The sequence below is a fragment of the Mustela lutreola genome, chromosome 12 (genome assembly GCF_030435805.1).
Source record: "Mustela lutreola isolate mMusLut2 chromosome 12, mMusLut2.pri, whole genome shotgun sequence".
In the NCBI taxonomy this organism is placed as follows: domain Eukaryota; kingdom Metazoa; phylum Chordata; class Mammalia; order Carnivora; family Mustelidae; genus Mustela; species Mustela lutreola.
Genome location: NC_081301.1, coordinates 47885030 through 47903455, shown reverse-complemented (window position 1 = coordinate 47903455; position 18426 = coordinate 47885030). Strand labels below are relative to the sequence as shown.

At 43.8% G+C, this 18426-nt stretch overlaps 3 protein-coding genes across 3 annotated transcripts; all 3 read right to left on the bottom strand.

The window, feature by feature from the left end:
• Nucleotides 1-3339: 3339 nt before the first annotated feature.
• LOC131812132 (interferon omega-2-like) lies at nt 3340-3923 on the bottom strand. Its single transcript, XM_059141233.1, is given in 2 exon segments — nt 3340-3620; nt 3623-3923. Coding segments are annotated over 2 exon segments (582 nt in total).
• A 3429-nt stretch (nt 3924-7352) lies between these two features.
• Nucleotides 7353-7916, bottom strand: LOC131812535 (interferon alpha-1/2-like). Its single transcript, XM_059142204.1, has one exon. It carries the CDS (start codon nt 7914-7916, stop codon nt 7353-7355), a length of 564 nt encoding a protein of 187 aa, XP_058998187.1.
• Nucleotides 7917-13485: 5569 nt separating this feature from the next.
• Nucleotides 13486-14049, bottom strand: LOC131812530 (interferon alpha-1/2-like). Its single transcript, XM_059142201.1, has one exon. The coding sequence runs from the start codon at nt 14047-14049 to the stop codon at nt 13486-13488; it is 564 nt and encodes a 187-aa protein (XP_058998184.1).
• Nucleotides 14050-18426: the final 4377 nt, after the last annotated feature.

Here is an 18426-nt window from a genome sequence, read left to right as displayed (position 1 = left end):
ATTCACCAAGCAGCTGTTTCTCGCCATCTGCTCTGTCAGTCACTGTAAGTTCATGCCAGTGAACAGCATGGGCCGACAGACATCCTTTCTCTTATCCCCATCTTCTGAAGAAGCAAATGGAGCACATGGAGGGGCAGTAACTTTCTCAAGGTCATAGAGACAGTCTGGAATGCAGGGCTTCTGTCTCCCCAGCCTGAGCAACTGGCCACATGGTAGGACTCTTACACTCCACACTAATCAAAGAGGCTGTTAAGAATCTGAGGGAAGCCTTTGGGATGGGTCAGTGTGGCCGCAGTCCCCAGATATTTGGTCAAACATTCTAGAAGTTGCTGTGAAACTGTTTTTTTTAGGTGAGATGGGCATTTGCCTTACTAGATATTGAACAAACCAGACTGCCCTCCATAATGGGGGTGAGCCCCATCCACTCCATTGAAGGCCTTCCTTGCTGGAAGGAGTGGAACTTATGCCAGCAGACCACATCTGGACTCAAACTGCAACTCTTCCCTGGGCCTCCAGCTGCGGACCTACTGTGTAGATACTGGACTTGACCATCTCCACAAACTCATGGACCACTTCCTCAAAATAAACCTCTATGTACGCACCTACTACTGATTCTGCTTCTCTGGAGAGTTCTGACTCAGCCAGGTCCCAGAGAAGTTCTCTCTCCAATTCTCATTTGTCCTGGGCATTCAGGCACCGCCCATGGTGCCAGACATTCACAGTACAATTAACCTCGTCATCAGGATCCTCACTTCCGTCACACACCAGTCTTGTCTCCTGGAGGATGACAGCATTTGTGAAACACCTTGCTCGGCCAGCAGTGTTTTTTAAGACCTGAATTGGGATGGGTTTGCCTGTCGCGGTCTACGAAGTGAGTCTTTTCTCTCCTTTTCTTGTACTCGCGACCTCAGGCTCTGCTTGCATCCCCCAACACCCAGGCACCCTGAAACTGGCCTTTTAAATGTAGCCAGAGGCAGAGTGGCCAGCCTATGCACCACTTTGCAACTGAAGTGGATCACACTTGACGTTGGGGCTTCAACTGGGCAGCCGAGAGCCCGGGAGAGCACAGAGTAGCTGAGCTGCTTCTGTTCCATGTTCTCCAGCTGCTCCTGCCCCTTAGAGCCTCACGGTTCTTGAAGCCCACTTTGGTTTGTGGCCAGTTGAGCTCCTGTGACAGGTGCTGTCTCCTCCTGGTGGAATGAGAATGTCTGGCTCCTACGCACTGGTGCAAGGCTCTCCTGGACACCTGACCAGCTCGTGAGGTTTAGACTCAGGGGCAGTGTTGGTGCTGTATCTCTCTTCATTCAGTTTCTCTACCGAGCTGCTCATCCGTGACGTCCTGCCTGTGACAGCAAAGCACTGCATGAGGGGAGGATCAGGACGTGGTTTCACACTCAGCTGCCTCCCGCTGGCACCACACAGTGATTCCCTGTAGACGTTCACAGCCGTCATAGCAGCGTCCTGGGCCTCTCCTGGTCCTTGCCCCCACACACAGGTGTCTTGGGCAGGTAAAGTCCAGGGGGAGACCAGGACACTCTAGAATCAGATTCAGTGGGATTAGGTGTCTTGCCCAAGATCACACACACAAACTGGTGGAATGAATAACCGATGCAAAATCTTATACTGTGGAGAGTGGATGATATTTTAGGTTTCATTTGGGGATTTCTGTTAATTTTTCAAATCTGAGTTTAGGTTATTATTGAAGTCTCTTTGTCTTGATCCCTGCACTTCCAGAAAGATATCACAGAAACATAAAAAAAATATATATATATATGCATAGAGATGTTAACCCCCCTTCTAGGTACCACCTCATTTCTCTCCTCCACTTCACAAACAAGCTTCCCAAGTGATTTCGTGTACACAGGGGCCCTGAGTTCTGTGCTTGTGTTTCCTCTTCCACCTGTTCCCTTCTGGTTTCTGCACCACCGATTCCACTGAACCAGATCCTGCTCAGGTCACCAATGGCGTCTGTTTGCAGAGCCCCTGGGACCGATTGTTGGCACCTGTCCTGCAAGCACGACTTTGACCTTCTTCCCTGCAGGAATCTGTCCTCCGTGTGTCATCGTGCCTGTGTGTCCTTCCAACTGCACTGGCCACTCCATCACAGACTCTCCTCTTGCCTGACCTTCAAATGTTGAGGGTCTGCAGAACCACATTTAGGTCCTCTTTCCATTGTCCTCCCTGCATAGCAGTGACCACATGCACTCCCCTGCCCTCACTCCCAGATACACAATAAAGAATTTCAAATGAATACCACCCACCCCCGGGGCATTTTTTTTTTTTGTTCAGTCTAGACCCTTAAGCCCAACCAGCAGTAAGACCTCCATAAGTAAGGACCTCCCAAGGACCCTGCAAAGGATATCTAGCTTCCCTGCCCTCCACAGTATTTGTATTTAAAGCTTCTAAGTAAGAACATCATTTTCCTTTACATCTTTTTGAGTTATGTATAATAATTAAAAATTAAATACTATTTATTCTCTCTGTAAGTCTCCTAGTGAGACTGAATGTTTGGAAACAGAAGTTGTCCCGTAAGATTTCCTGAGCTGTGCTTCTGAAAGGATATTCTGCAATCTGCCTCACCGACACTCAGTTTACATAGGAAATTACTGAATGAATGAATAAATAGATAAATATTATCATCCATTCTTCCAGTTGACTTTGAAAACCAGTATTTGGATTTAGATTTAAGAGTAAACAGACTCAGGGACCTTGGTGGCTCAGTCCATTAAGAGTCCAGCTCTTGATTTTGGCTCAGGTCATTTTCTCAGGGTCACGAAATGGAGAACCTCCACTCCCACCCCCGGCCCGCATGGGGGTCTGTGCACAGCATGGAGCCTGCCCAAGATTCTCTCCCTCTCCCTCTGCCCACCTTCCGCTGTCCCCATCATACTCTTTCTGTCTCTCTCAAAAAAGAAAGAAAGAAAAGAAGAAAGACAAAACAACAACAACAACAAAAAAACAGACTCAAGAAGCTGTCTTTGATAAGAATTAAATAAGAAAAATGCATATTTAATACAATGAAAAGATGAAAATGTTTTCTAAATTTTAATACAATTAAAGGCAAATATTTAATATGAAAATATAAATAAATACGATAAGTTACAAGAGTGAATGAAGAAGAAAGAAAGAAAGAATGAACGAACATCAGGGCAGTCATCTCTTAGGGACAGGTGATCCTGAAGCTGGATTTTTAAACACGTTCTTGCTTACTACTACTCAGAACACACTTGGCGGAATTAAAGTCAATAAATTCTGAAATGAAACCAGGAATGACAGCCTCTTGCAGTGACCAGACATATGTGTGGGGGTCATATGGCACATTCGTCCCTGAGAATCATTTCAAGGTGACCCCAGGTCTTCATCCTTAATTCCTAACTTACCTTGCAAATTGGTGGCTGAAGACAAGGAACTCACGATTTCCACTCTGACGATTCCCCAGGCGCAGTCGCTGTTCTTCTTCTCTTCCAGGAGGAGAGGGGTTTCCTGGAAGTACCTCTTCAGGGCGGGTGTGGGGCGGTCCATTCCCAGGGCCAGCTCTCCCCACCGCCCGCCCAGCAAACAGGTGTCCAGATCTTGCCGCGGCCAATGGAGGCCAGAGCGCAGCTGGCCCAGCAGCGGGCGCTCCAGGCAGCCGAGGCGCGCTCCGCGTGCAAGAGGTTGAAGGTCCGCTGGAGCCGCCAGTGAAGGACCGACCTGGCCTGGGCCTCCCGCCGCCGGCTGCCCTCCACCATCTCCCGCGGGAATCTGAAGGCTTTTCTGTCCTGCAGACAGAAGAAAAGGGACAGTCTCCTCATCTGGCCCAGAAGCACGAAGTTCTCCCTGCTCACCAGTGCGTGGCTCTGAGGCAGGGCACAGCCCTGAGAGCCCCCAGGGCCTCCTGTGAGCACCCCAAGGGCTGGGCGCAGAGGGCCCAGGAGGACCATGGGGAAGACAAGGCCTCCGCGGTCTGGCCAGGCTGGGCGTGCGGGGAACCTGGGAGCCGAGGTTCTCTGTTCGCCGCGTAGATTTTCAATGAGGAGCACAGAAAATTCCATTTTCTGAACATTCGTCTCTGCTTTTACTTCCTATTTTTTGTTTTCCTTTATGTAGTCTCCATATGGTCTAAGAAGATGTCATCAAACTAGACTATGACTTTCACAACAGAAGCTTATTTTCCCAGTAAACTTCCGATGGGTGCATCCGCGTGGATACTTACAGTTAAATGAGAGACATCTTTGTCCTAAAGACCGAGGTGGTACAGGAATGTAAGGACTCATGCACACACACCGACACACATACCTGTTTTACTCCTCTTTGTGTGAGGAACAAATCTGGCCTTGATTCTGCACTAAAGTTTTACCCTCCTTCCCTTACACAGGGAGATGGGCTCCTTCCTCTCTATGGATTTGTATCTTGTCAGGTACCGATCAGACCAAGTATGGTACACAAGTTCTCTAGAACCAGGACTAAGTTTTATTTACTGTTATATTCACAACAAAGTCTTATGGTAATGAGTGAATGGGTTTCTCTGATGTTTCTCTTCATTCTAGAAATAACTGGTGCAGATCCATGTGGTTTACGGTTCACGAGGACCTCAAGGGCAAGACTAGTACAGGTACTGTCCTTTCTCTCTGACATTTTGTAACCTGTCTACACTGCTCCTAGGCTGTGCCAGTGCCCCCAAGAGGAAGCCTGGTTCTTGTCTGGGACGTAGAGGTGTCAAGGTTCTAATTCCAGATGACTGGACTTTCCCAGCAGCACCTCACTGACAAGGTAGTTATCACCTCTACTAACATATTTCTTCTGGAGTGACTGAGTGTCCTCTGCCCAGGCTCTCCTGGACTCACTCTCAGACGACAGGCTCACCATGCCCGAGAACTCTAGATTCCTCTACTGTGCAGAGGCTGGTTTCCTTGTTAGTAAAGCACTTACTGCCCCTAGATCCTTGCCCTTGCCCCTGGAGTGTTTGTGTCAGGAACCCTCTCAGTGTTCACCTCCTCCTCTCCTGACCAGAAGAAGGTGTCTACAGCCCTCAGATGCTGAGGGTGAACATTTCCTCCAAGTAGAGGAAAGACCTGATTATAATCATTTCACCTTGAGTAAGGGAATATATTTATTTTGCCGCCACAGCTCTTACTTTCCAGTTTTTTTCATTTTTTAAAAAAAGTAAGCTCCATACACAGGGTGGAGCCCAATGTGGGGCTTGAAATCACAGTCTGACATCAAGACCTGAGCTGAGATCAAGAGTCATGGATGCTCAACTGGCTGAGCTTCCCAGGTGTCAAGATTGAAAAATAGCCATCTCCGACTCTCATGGCTGACTCTCATTCATGACTTGTTAATCTCCCCCTTGGAGGTCAGTTACTAAAGTGGAGGACACCTAGTTCTGAATAATTTTGTAGGAAGAGACAAATAATATTCTCATATATCGCTGTCAGCATTAAAATAAGATGATAGCTATAATATTTAAGCTGCTCCTTATGGAAGATGCAATGTAAGAGATCATCTAAGTGCATGAGTTCAGTGAATATTCACGCTATGCTGTCATAATTGTTAAATCTGTTTTTACTCCTGAATTACACACAGCTCACTATAGCTCCATGAATTTCCATGATTCATATTGTATTTTTCAGCTGCTTTTGACCAATTTTCTTCTTTGCTTATAATATTAAGAAAGAAAATGCCTGACCCATCTACCCATTCTCATTTTTGAAGAAAGTCTGTCAGTCTCAGTCATTCCAGGAACATTTTTTTTTTTATCAGTAGTAATAGATAATTTTTTGAAGGATTGAATGAGTTATCTATTCCCGCCTAGTGAGTTCTTAAAGCCGAGCAGCTTGCTGATATGCAAGGTAGTAAGAAGGAAGACAGGATAAGCCATTGTAAGTAATTAAGTCATGATTTACACTAACTACAGTATTAAGCACAGTAACATAATTTGCTAGAACATCCATTCCATGAAATCACTCAGGAAAAAATATATGGCATAAAAGGGCAAATTATGCCCAGAATAACGAACTCCATATTCCCAGATCCCACGCAATATTCTCCAAGTCAGAGGCACTGACTTATCTTATTCATGCTCCCACCCGTTCCAGAGTGGTCTCTGCTTATGCATTCCACCAAACCGACTCTCAGGAAGGTCAGCAAAGGCATCTGTGTTTCTGACATGGCAGGCAGTTTCAGTCCACATCTTCCAGGAATCCGCTGATGGTCTTCAAAGCACATATCCTTCCTTAAAGACACTCTCCAGCATCCTCTCTTATCCCTGTGCTGTATGGCCAAGAGTCCACCATCTTCTTTGTGGCTCTTCTCTCCCGTCTTTCACTGGTTGAAGAGCCTCAGAATCAAGTTTATGTCTGTTTCTCACACAACACGGTCTCCCTGCGTGACCATCTCTGTTTCTCGCTTTGCCTGCTAGATGTGGACCTCAGCCATGGTGTTTCTTGTCAAATGACAGCTCGTCTCCCCCTGACCCTGGACATATGTGCCTCCGTGTCTGCCAGTGACTTGTTGAGGGGTTCGCAGCTTTTCTGTGTGCACTTCCTGAACATCTCCATTCTAGCAGCGGGTGAGAGAAGTCACGTCCTTTCCTTCTCCATTAGAACACTAAGTAGGAGGATTGTTTTTAGATTCTCATCCCTACAGCAACCAAAGATGTAGACATCAGGACTGTATTTATTATGTCCTATAGCCTAAGGGCAACGTGCAAGTTGTCTTAGAGAAAGACAGTTATTTCCAATTTAATGTAGTATGATGGTAAATGCATTCTGCCATCTAATTTCTAATTAAGTTGCACAATTAGACCGGGTGTGGCTCTTTGAAAACACTTTCTGAGGGCACCTGGGTGGCTCAGTGTGTTAGGCCTCTGCCTTTGGCCCAGGTCATGATCCCAGGGTCCTGGGATCGAGCCCCGCGTCGGGCTCTCTGCTCAGCGGGGAGCCTGCTTCCCTTCCTCTCTCTCTGCCTGCCTCTCTGCCTACTTGTGATTTCTGTCTGTCAAATAAATAAATAAAATCTTTAAAAAAAGAACACTTTCTGTAGTAAAAGTTCCAAAAAGAAAAACTTGATAAACTGATTACATATTAAATATATATTTTATTATATTCCACTATGTAAAGGTGCACATAATATAGGAAAAATCTGAGGCTTATCAATTTTTACACAAATAAATATTTAAATAGATAAATAGACACAAGTAAGGTCATCTGTAAGCGACTACTGCTTGTAGAGTTGACTTGTTCTGAAAACACTTGACAAATTGACTCTGTTCATGTCTTTGCGACAGCAGAAATGAGGGTCTCTGACACAGCAGAAGTCCAGAATGTGTGATGTTACAGTCAGAGGGAATCATTTCCATGTTGAAACGGGTCTCACTTCCTGCTCCGCAATCTCTTATGCAAGGTTGTTGATGCATACAAGGGTTTCATGATCTCTGCTCTGACCATCTCCCAGGCACAAGGGCTGTATTGCTTCTCTTGCAGATAGAGGGAGATTCTCTGGAAGTAGTTCCTCAGGATGGAGTCCCCATTCACCAGGGGCAGCTCTCCCACCCCAGCCTCCTGCAAGGGACAGGCTTCCAGGTGGCCCAACTGCTCAGAAAGTCCTGAGCACAATTCCTCCAGGAGGGTCGTGTTCCAGGGAGCAGGTGAGGCCTCTGTGCAGAAGAGGTGGAAGGTTTTCTGGTTCGTCACATGGACGACAGAGATTGCTTGAGCCTTCTGCAGCTGCTTGCCGTCAAAGGCCTCCTGGGGGAAGCCAAAGTCGTTTGTGTAGTTGTCACAGGAGCTAGCAGACAGTCTCCTCATTTGTCGCAGGAGCATCAAGGCCCTCCAGTGCAGCAGACCGTGGTCCTGAGGCAGGTCACATCCCAGAGAGCCGAGGGAGTGGCAGCTGAGCACCACCAGGGCCACGAAGAAGGAGCAGAACAGGGCCATGGGATATCCTGCAGGTGCTGTTGGCCTGGCTGGGGTGGGCACGTCTGGGAACCGTGGCTCTAGCTCCTCTGAACATCTTCTCTTGTGCGTGTGACTTAAGTAGGGGACATAGGAGTTTTCGATTTCTGAACGTTTCCCTTACTTTCTACTTCTCTTTTTGCTTTCCTTTCTACACTTTCTCCTGGGTTGTAGAGCGTGGGTTTCTCAACTGTTTCTTTTTCCTATTGCCGCCTCCTGTTACAGTCTTTCTAATATTTATGTAATTGAACCTTCCAACAAAACATGGTAACACAGATCTCTAGTCTATATTGTTATGTATTTATAGCTCTGCTTTATAGATTGAAAAAGAGTTCATTATACTCTGTTTAATTCAGAATTAAGATTGACTAAAAATTTCAACCGAAAGCTAAGTTTTGTTTGTTTGTTTGCTTTTTTGTTTTTAGATTTTATTTATTTATTTGACAGAGACAGAGAGGTCACAAGCAGGCAGAGAGGCAGGCAGAGAGAGAGGGGGAAGTAGGCTGAGCAGAGAGCCCGATGCAGGCCTGGATCCCAGGACTCTGAGATCATGACCTGAGCTGAAGGCAGAGGCTTAACCCACCGAGTCACCCAGGTGCCCTCAACTGAAAGCTAAGTTAAAGCTATTTATCCTTCACTGGATATCTAAATTTGATTAGTGACTTCTAATTTTTTACTTATTTAAATAGAAATGTAAAAGTGAGATACAAATTAAGAGTTTCTAGGAAGACATAATAATTATATCAATGTACTTAAATATTTAGAATCATTCCAAATTGCTACAGCCAATGAAAAGTTAAATTATTTATTGGCTGTTTCTTTTCAGTGTACTGTATTTTAATGTGGCCTCAATGAGAAAATGATTTTAACTTCACTTGCAGCTAGATATTCATCAAGTTATTCTCAGAATATTTTTAAATTTACCACTAGATAGAATTACTGATGCGTTGAATGAGTTTTGAAGAACTAAATTGTAAAGTACAATCTATTTGTATTTATTTCCAAAGCCTGCATCACAACAAGGGTCAAACATCAGCAACGTCCACAAGTTAGCCAATGGCAGCTCAAAGTAAGCAAAGATCACCTGTCCAGGTAAGATTCTGAGGTCCAGGAAATGATGGAGAGACACTCCTCCAATCCTATGTTATTCCTGGTATTCCTAGGTGTGGCACTATCTTGTGACATTTCATGTATCTTCCACAAATTCCATGACTGTGATTCTTGTGTGATACCCAAGAAAACCCAATGACAGACAGTAAGTACTGAGCACTAAGGTTTTGTTAGACCACTCCAAGGTTGAGCTTTAGGGTACCACATACATTGGCAAGCCCTAAAAACCATTTGTTACATTGTTGGAAGCAATTGGAACAGGTGTTGCTTCCGGTGTGGGGATGCTGGTAATGGGGAGAGACCATGCAGCTCCAGAGCAAGGAGGATGGGGAAAAACTCAGGACCTTCTACTCACTTTTACTAGGAACATAATTGCTCTGTTTAGAAAGTGTATTTTTCAAAAAGTACATAAGAGCCATGGACATTGCCTTATTATACTAGCAGAGTCTGTTCATTCCAGGAAAGAGCTCTTTTTTGGCCTGGAGGAAAATCTCCCACCAGGGAACAGACTTCTACACACAACACGAGCCCGTGTGCACACCTGGTCACTGTCTAGCCCACCTTGCCCCCTCGCTGGCAGCCTCCCCTGTAAAGACTGTGACGGGCCACAGAACAGCAGCCTCCTGTTCCTATCTCTTCTCTGCTCCTGCCACTGTGACATCACTGCAGTGGGGACATTCCCTCAGGTCAACAATAGTCACCAGGAGAAAAGAAAACAACAAGGCTTCTGCTAGGAGAGTTTCGAAAAAACCTGGAAGTTTCAAACAACTTTTGTTCTTCGCTGTGGCTTTGTAATTGGAAGTAAAAGGGCCAGACAGAAACCACAAAGGAAAAGGAAGCAGCTGTATGAATGGGCAGGAGAGGCTCCTGAGGAGGGAGGGGGGAGGGGAGCTCACAGGAGGTTTCTCCACTGGGGAGAGGGAAACTCTGTGATTGGAGAGTGAAAGGATGGGATCTCGGAGGGCGTGGAGGAAGGGGACATGTGCTGTACCAGAACATATGGAGTATGCGGACATAGGCACAGTGTATATGTGTACGTATTACATTACTGTGTAACTAATTACATTCAGTGGATAGGACACCCATTCCCAATGGGTGTTTTTTATTCTCAATGGTATTTTGGGGGATCAGCCATTTATAGTCAGTTATAGGGAAAAGGTTAAGAGAAGATCAATTTTTAGGGAAAACATAAGGAAATATTGCCCATCTGTTAAACTCTCACTCAGTGGATGCTTTGAAATGTGCGACTTCATTATCACAACAGCTCTAGGAATATTTCTCACTTTACATCTGGAGAGACTGAGCTGCAGAGAGCTCCAGTGAGGTTCTCTTGATCAAACAAGGAGATGGAAGCAGAATTCCAGATGCAGGGCACAGTCATAGCCCATGTCATAAATTCCTGCCTGAGGTTCCTCTTGGGAAATTCTGAAACTTCCCTTCCTCCACACTTCCTAGAGATCATTCTTCCCTGGTTGCGTCCCACCTGCACTGGCTGCCCCATCGCTGTGCCCTTGAGGGTCTCCCCTTCTCCTTCTCAGCCTTAGAAGTTAAAGGTTCTCTGAAGCTTTAGGGCATCTTCTCATTCTACAGTCACATCAGATGGAAGGACTTTCAGCACCAGGCTTCGATTTCCAAATATGCAAGACACATTGCAATTTAATGTCTCCAGGACGTGCATTGTTGGAGAGTCCAGACTCACCCCTGCATCTCCAGTGGGAAGTATGCTGGCCCCTCTTCCCGACTTCCCTCCCTTAGGCTCCTGGCCATAGATCCCCTTGGCATCTATCATCTGAAGAGGTAGACTCAGACTATTCTAGAGTGATTCCTTTTCCCCTCCCTGTGCTGGCAAAGCCAGGAGATTTTTCTCTGCTCTTCACAGGGGGAGCCTAGCGGAGAATCCAAAGGTACAACCCACACACCTATGGGCTCCATTAACTAGGGAGACCTGGACGTTTTAACTGTCCAGTGGAAGCACACAGAGCCTTGAGCCAGGCTTCCGTAACAGCTCGAGTTCCTACTAATGCCTGCTCCTGGTGAGTGTGATTGTCTGCGTGCTCCTTTTTCTCCTAGTACCAGTACTGAGACTGGCCCTGAGACCTCAGCTGTGAGAGGATCTAAGAAGAGTTGTTGTCTTCCGTCTTCTTGCATTTGGGGGGCATTGGTTTTGTTCTTGTTGCTGCAGCTGTGACGTCAGGAACAACATTCCAACTGGTTCAGTGTTGATCCAAAAACCAGAGGATCCTGCAACGTGAACACGTGAACAACTTCAGGCTAGCTCTGTCCTGTGGAGAGAGGCCCTTAGGGACAGTCCTGTCACAGACACATTTTACCCACAATGCTGAGTAACTTAACTCAACACATTGTATGGCTGAAGCAGAAAGAGGAGTCATTAGAAAGATGGCACTCATGGCTATGTGACTTAGTGTTGTAGGTCAAGAATATCATTTCCAGGTGCCTTTCCTGCTTTCTTCCTTTTTATCATTTCCCTGTCCTTATGTCTTCATTTGAATAGGAAGAGATGGGTCGCTGGATTTTGACTCAGACTCCTTCCCAGGTAGTCCCTCTGTTTCTTCTGTCTCAGATGGAGATGGATTCTCTGGAAGCACGTCTTCAAGGCTAGGGCAGGGCCCTCAAACCCGGGGGAGATTCCGCCAATCCCGTCGCAGGTACCACACAGGTGTCTGGGGTTCTGGCTGCCCTTGGGCCCCTGGGCAGAGTTTTCCCAGCAGGGATGGGTTCAGGCAGCAAACGGCGGCACCCAGTGAGGAAGAGGGTGAAGGCCAGCTCAAAGATACAGCTGTCCTCCTTGTGGAGGACATAGTGGGCCGGGCCTCCTGGAACTGGCGGCCACATACCATGTCCCAGAGGAGCTGTCCTGGGCCAGGGAAGGGACAGATGATCCTTCTTGTATCAGAAGCAGCAGGTCCTTCTGTGAAGCTGCCCGGGACCAGGAGGCAGCTCACAGCCCAGAATGAGAGGCTGCCACAGGGAACCAGTAGGATTCCCGCAGAGGGGTTGGGCACTGCTCCCGAGGGCTTCTAGTGCCCTGGCGGACCAGTGGAGGGTGCCCTGGCCCCCAATTCATCTTCAGTTCTTTCTATTTATGAGTCTTCAATAGAACAGGGTAGTTTTCATTTGCAGAATGTTCCCGTACACTTTTCATGCCTTTTCATTTTTGTTCCTTTCCTTTATATATGCTTTACATGGATTAGAAGACATTAGAAGACATCGCCCATTTCAATTATTTGTTAATTTTTTCATGGAAGTTTGATTAGCCCAAAGAAGGTAAATCTCCCAGATCTATATTCTATCTATAGTCACTAGCTTCTGTCCTGTTCCTCGCCTTTCCTCCGCCGCCAGTATGGTTTCTGGTGAGTAATTCCGTCAAAACAGGTGGTCCCCGTGGTCACAACCCTTCTACTTCCTGGCTTCATGGACCCTTTCCATGCACCCTTTCACTGATGCAATTCCTTGAGGCCTTTTCAGCTTTGAAATAGATTCTTAACCAATATTTGCTCTTATGCTACGGCCTTAGGGTCATTCCACCTTTGTTTGCAGTGTGGCTCTTTTCTCCCTTAACTGGGGGAGGTTTGAGGCATCACTCTTAAGTCCCTTTCTCTCTTACGTGCCCACTTCCCTTGCTAGGCTTTAAGTGAATGGAATGGCTTGTAAATGGCAGATTCAAAGATCCATTTTGTAAAGAATATTTGCACTTGGGTGGCTACCAGTGTGATGTGGAAGGTTACTAGTGCTTTTGTTTTTTATATTCTGATGTGTCTGCTTCTTTTTCTGCTTATAGAATTCATATTTTACCTTCTTCCCATTCTGCCTTTAAAATAGCTGATACTACTTCAGTATGATTATTGTTCAGAGGTTGGTATCCCTACAAAACTCAAAGATACAGACAGGGGATTGGATTTCTTATGTCTGCATTTACCCTGAGGACAATATCCATACTGATTTCCAGGAAGTTGATGCTTTTACTTCTAATGTGAATCACAAAATAACAAGTAAGTGAGTTGTACAATTTATTCTTTCATCAGGTTGTAATCAGACTTGTTTCCTCCTTCAATAAGGAACAAATGCAAGAATTTTTCTGTAGAAACATTTAATTAACAAAAAAATAAAAATAATAATAAATTAAAGCATATATATTTCTCTTAACCACAATGAAGGTACATCTAACATTATACAATGAAAAATAATTTAAATCTTATAAATAGTGAAATACGTAAATAGTTAATAGGTAGATCAGCATAGCCGTGTGAAAGCAACAGGTGTTTGTAGCGTTGACTTGATGTGGCTTAATACTCCTGAACACGTGACAAATTGATTCGGTTCATGTCACGATGACAGCAGAAATGAGGGTCTCTGACACAGCAGAACTCCAGAATGTGTGATGTTACAGTCAGAGGGAATCATTTCCATGTTGAAACGGGTCTCACTTCCTGCTCCGCAATCTCTTATGCAAGGTTGTTGATGCATACAAGGGTTTCATGATCTCTGCTCTGACCATCTCCCAGGCACAAGGGCTGTATTGCTTCTCTTGCAGATAGAGGGAGATTCTCTGGAAGTAGTTCCTCAGGATGGAATCCCTATTCACAAGGGGCATCTCTTCCACCCCTGCCTCCTGCAGGGGACAGGCTTCCAGGCGGCTCATCTGCTCAGAAAGTCCTGAGCACAATTCCTCCAGGAGGGTCGTGTTCCAGGGAGCAGGTGAGACCTCTGTGCAGAAGAGGTGGAAGGTCTTCTGGTTTGTCACATGGAGGACAGAGATTGCTTGCGCCTTCTGCAACTGCTTGCCATCAAAAACCTCCTGGGGGAAGGCAAAGTCATTTCTGTCCCTCAGGCAGGAAAAAGCGGAGACTCTCTTCATTTGTCGCAGGAGCATCAAGGCCCTCCAGTGCAGCAGGCCGTGGTCCTGAGGCAGGTCACATCCCAGAGAGCTGAGGGACTGGCAGCTGAGCACCACCAGGGCCACCAAAAAGGAGCAGGGCAGGGCCATTGGGGATCTGGCAGATGCTGTTGGTCTGGCTGGGGTGGGCATGTCTGGGACCCGTGGCTCTAGCTTCTCTGAACATCTTCTCTTGTGCTGGGGCTTAAGTAGGGGACGCAGGAGTTTTCGATTTCTGAACGTTTGTCTCCCTTCCTTTCTACTTCTCTTTTTGCTTTCTATTTTGCACTTTCTACTGGGGTTTAGAGTATGGGTTTCTCAACCATGTATCATTTTTTTTCCATATGGTTTCTTGCCTCCAGAGTCTTTTGGATGTTTTTTAATTGAAACTTCCAAGAAAACTTAATAGCACAGAGACACAGCATATATCGTTTTGTATTTCTATCTGTTCTCTATAGGTAAAAAAGAAAGTGTAAAGTTTATCCCACACAGGGTTATGAATGACTAAAAATTTTAAGCTAAAAGTTAACTTTTAAAGTTATTGATGCTTAAGTATATAAGTAAATTTGGTGAGTGACCTATAAATTGTTTACGTATATAAGTTGTAATAAATAAAGTACATAAGCAAATTAAAATTTCCTAAGAAGACATAATGATCGGTGTACTCAAACATTTAAAATCATTCCAAATTGCTAAAAGCAAATGAGAAATTAAATTATTTTCTTAACATGTGTTTTTAGTGAACTGAATTTTAACATTGCCTCATATGACAAAGTCATTTTCAACTTCACCAGCTACTAGATACTCTTGAAGGTATTGTCAAAATATTTTTTCTGTTTAACACTTCACAATTACTGATCAGTTTTGTAGAACTAAGTCATGAAATATAATTTGTACTTTATTGCCTAGCCTGCATCACATCAAAGCTCCGACAAGCAATGTCCACAAGACAGCCCATGGCAGCTCACCAGTAAGCAAGGATCACCTGTCCAGTTAAGACTCTCAGATCCGAGAAATGATAGAGAGAAACTCCTCCAATCCTAAGTTATTCCTGTTATTCCTAGGTTTGTTGCCCTGATCCGGCAGACAGTGTGTGTATCTTCCAAAAATTCTGTGTCGTGGTTTCTTGTGTAATACCCAAGAAAACCCAATGAGAGACAATAAATACCAAGGTTTTGTTAGACCACTGCAAGGACAAGCTCTGGGGAGCCACAGACCACTGCAATACTTCAGATTGGGTCGCAACCACAAGAAGCAATTTTGACGCTTGGAAGCAAGTATAACAATTCTTCCATCTGGTGGGGGATATTGATAATGCAAAAGACAATGTAGATACAGAACCAGGGTGTAGTTGGAAAACCTTGATATCTTTTGCTCAATTTTTCTCTGAAGCCAACCACTTTTTTACAAAAAAAGTATGTTGTTTCTAAAATATACAAAAGCTATGGAAATTGGCTTATTACACTATTGGAGTCAGTTCCTTCTAAGAATGAGCTCTTTTTGCCCTGGAAAAAAATCTGCCTGGCGACAGGCTTCTGACTAGAACACAAAGCAAGTCTCCAGACTTGCTCACTGTCTTTGTCCCTCGTAGCCAGTAGGCGGCACTCTTCCTTCATAAATATTTTAACAGGCCACAGTAAAATAATCCTGCTTTCTATTTCCTTTTTGCTAAAGCTACTATTACATCACTACAGCGGGGACATTTCCTCAGGTCTAAAAATAGTCACTGGGAGAAAAAAAAGAGAACACGGCTTCTCCTAGCAGAGTTTCCAAAAACCTAGAACTTTCACACAACTCTTGGTTTCAGTTAGTGGCTTTGTACTTGGAAATAAAAGCGTCATAGAAACCACAAAGGAAAAAGAAGCAGGTGTGTGAATGGGCAGGAGAGGCTCCTGAGGAGGGAGGGGGGAGGGGAGCTCATAGGAGGTTTCTTTTCTTTTCTTTTTAAGGTTTTTAAAAATTTATTTATTTGACAGACAGAGATCACAAGTAGGCAGAGAGGCAGGCAGAGAGAGGGGGAGGAAGCAGGCTCCCTGCTGAGCAGAGAGCCTGATGTGGGGCTCAATCCCAAGGCCTTGAGGTCATGACCTGAGCTGAAGGCAGAGGTTTAACCCACTGAGCCACCCAGGCACCCCTCACTGGCGGTTTCTACATGGGGAGAAGGAAACATCGTAATATGGTAGTGAATAGATGGGATCTAGGGAAGCAGGGAAGAAGGGGGAAATGTGTTAGCTATCAGAATATATAGTGTATATATATCATGTACTATATACATAAACATATTATACTATTATGTATGTAATTGATGAGCCACTTGTTCCCAATTCTGTTTTTCTAGACCACCAGCAATTTGCAATCAGTAACAGAGAGAGGTCTAGGAAAAGTCCACTATTCTCCTCTAGATCTCTATGAATAAATAATAGTCACTATCTGTTAAGGCTTCATTCTGCTAAGTGCCTCCAAGTGTTCTTGATTATTTAATACTCACAACTCAAGAAACATATCCAGCCTCTTTTATATTTGGAGAACTGAGGTCCAAATAGGCTTAGTGAATTATCCAGGATCAAACATCTAATTTCCTTAGCAAAATCTAGATGCAGTACATATCCTATATCACATGTCATAAATATTCCTTTTAGTTCTTATTTTGAAGTTCTCATATATTTTAATCCCAAATTTACACACTTCCTTGTTCTCTTTTTTGATGCTGTTGCCCTGGATTTTTACTGGTTTTCACCTAATTTTGCTCTTCAGATATTGGAAAGGAGAAAATTTCTGATTCACTTTCATTTTTTCATCTTATGAGGGAAGTGTTCCTGGCCATTATATTTATTGAAAACTCATTATTTATTAATGCTTAAGAGTTTATCATTTTTCTGAAGTCATTGACTTACCTAAAGATTGAATCTTCATTTAGTCAGGTAGAAAGAAAGCAATAGAGAAGTCTGGGCATATCAATCTCTATGTAAAAATAAGCTATATTTCATAATTCAGAAAATGCAGTGTAACAAAGAGGAAAATTAGGTAACCAGATTGATAAAATGCATCATGCCCAAAATGATTGTGTTATCATTGACAGGTTTAGGATAAAGGATGTATCTGGTGTTCAAATGGTGGGATTAACCATCCAGAAATGATTCCACAGTGGTTACCTGCCAATCCAGGCAGAGATCAGTGTCAACTCATATCATATGATAGATAAAAATAAAATCCTGATGCAATACAGACTTGATGGAAGATTGGACTTTAAGAAGGAAAGCAGGGACACCTGGGTGGCTCAACTGATTAAGCATCAGCTTTCAGCTCAGGTCCTGATACCCGGGTCCTGAGATTGAGTCCTGCATCCAGCTTCTTGCTCAGCAGGGAGCCTGCTTCTCCCTCTACCTGCCCTTCTCGAGCTCTCTCTCTCTGATAAATAAATAAAATATTTTTAAAAAATGAAATAAAACATAAGAAGGAAAATAGCTCATTTTCAATCATGATGTGTGAAGAAGGCTTGAAAATGTGCTCCTAGAAGAAATAACTAGAAAACTGTCCATGATGCTGAAACAAAGAATAACATCTTCTTGAGTTTGATAATTAAGATGACTTTCTTCCTCAAGGCACAATGAAGGAAAAAATGGAAGACACAAATAAAAATTGATAGGAATTTTTAGAGATGGAAAATATTATAAATATTACAAGTGACATATATTTTTTCAGACTTCATTAGGACAAACATAAGTACAGGCCACATTCTGGGTCATAAAAAAGTTTCTCTATAGAGAAAGTACCGAGATGATAGAGGAAATTCTTTAACTGCAATAGGCAAAAATAGAAAAATACCAGAGAGATAATGAAAAATTTCCAAATATTTGGAAATTAAATAACACACATTTAGTAAGTCATGGGGCAAAGAAAAAATCCCAAGGGAAGTATGAAAATACATTGAAATAAATGGAAATGAAAACACAACATATTGGAGGTGCCTGGCTGGCTCAGTCAGTAGAAAGTGAGACTCTTGCTCACAGGGTCATGAGTTCAAGCCCCATGTTGGGTGTGGAGCCTACTTTAAAAATAAACTTTAAAATAACTTTAAAAATAAATAAGTGAATAAAAAATTTAAAAAACCCAACATATAAAAATTTGTGAGATGCAACCAGACAGGATTGAAGTATAACTTATGGCTTTAGATGATCAGGCTAGAGAAGAAGAAATGTCCAAAGCCAGGATTCTTCACTTTCACTATAACAAGCTAGAAGTAAAAGAAGCAACTAAAAATAAAATAAATAAAAAGAAACAATAAGGAGAATAGTGAAAATCAAGGAAATAGAAACTAGAAAAACTCTAAAGAAAATCAAAGAAACCAAGAGCTTCTTTTTTCCAGTAAATATATAGAACCACAGCAACGCTGATCTAAGTAAAAAGAGAGAAGAGATGACACACTCTTATTCTTCATCTATCGACATGGCCTATTTTTCTGCCTAATTGGATCTTACAAAGTGATCA

Excerpts from the sequence above, each read along its gene's own strand:
- LOC131812535 (XM_059142204.1), bottom strand. The coding sequence starts at position 7,916 with ATGGCCCTGTTCTGCTCCTTCTTCGTGGCCCTGGTGGTGCTCAGCTGC.
- LOC131812530 (XM_059142201.1), bottom strand. The coding sequence starts at position 14,049 with ATGGCCCTGCCCTGCTCCTTTTTGGTGGCCCTGGTGGTGCTCAGCTGC.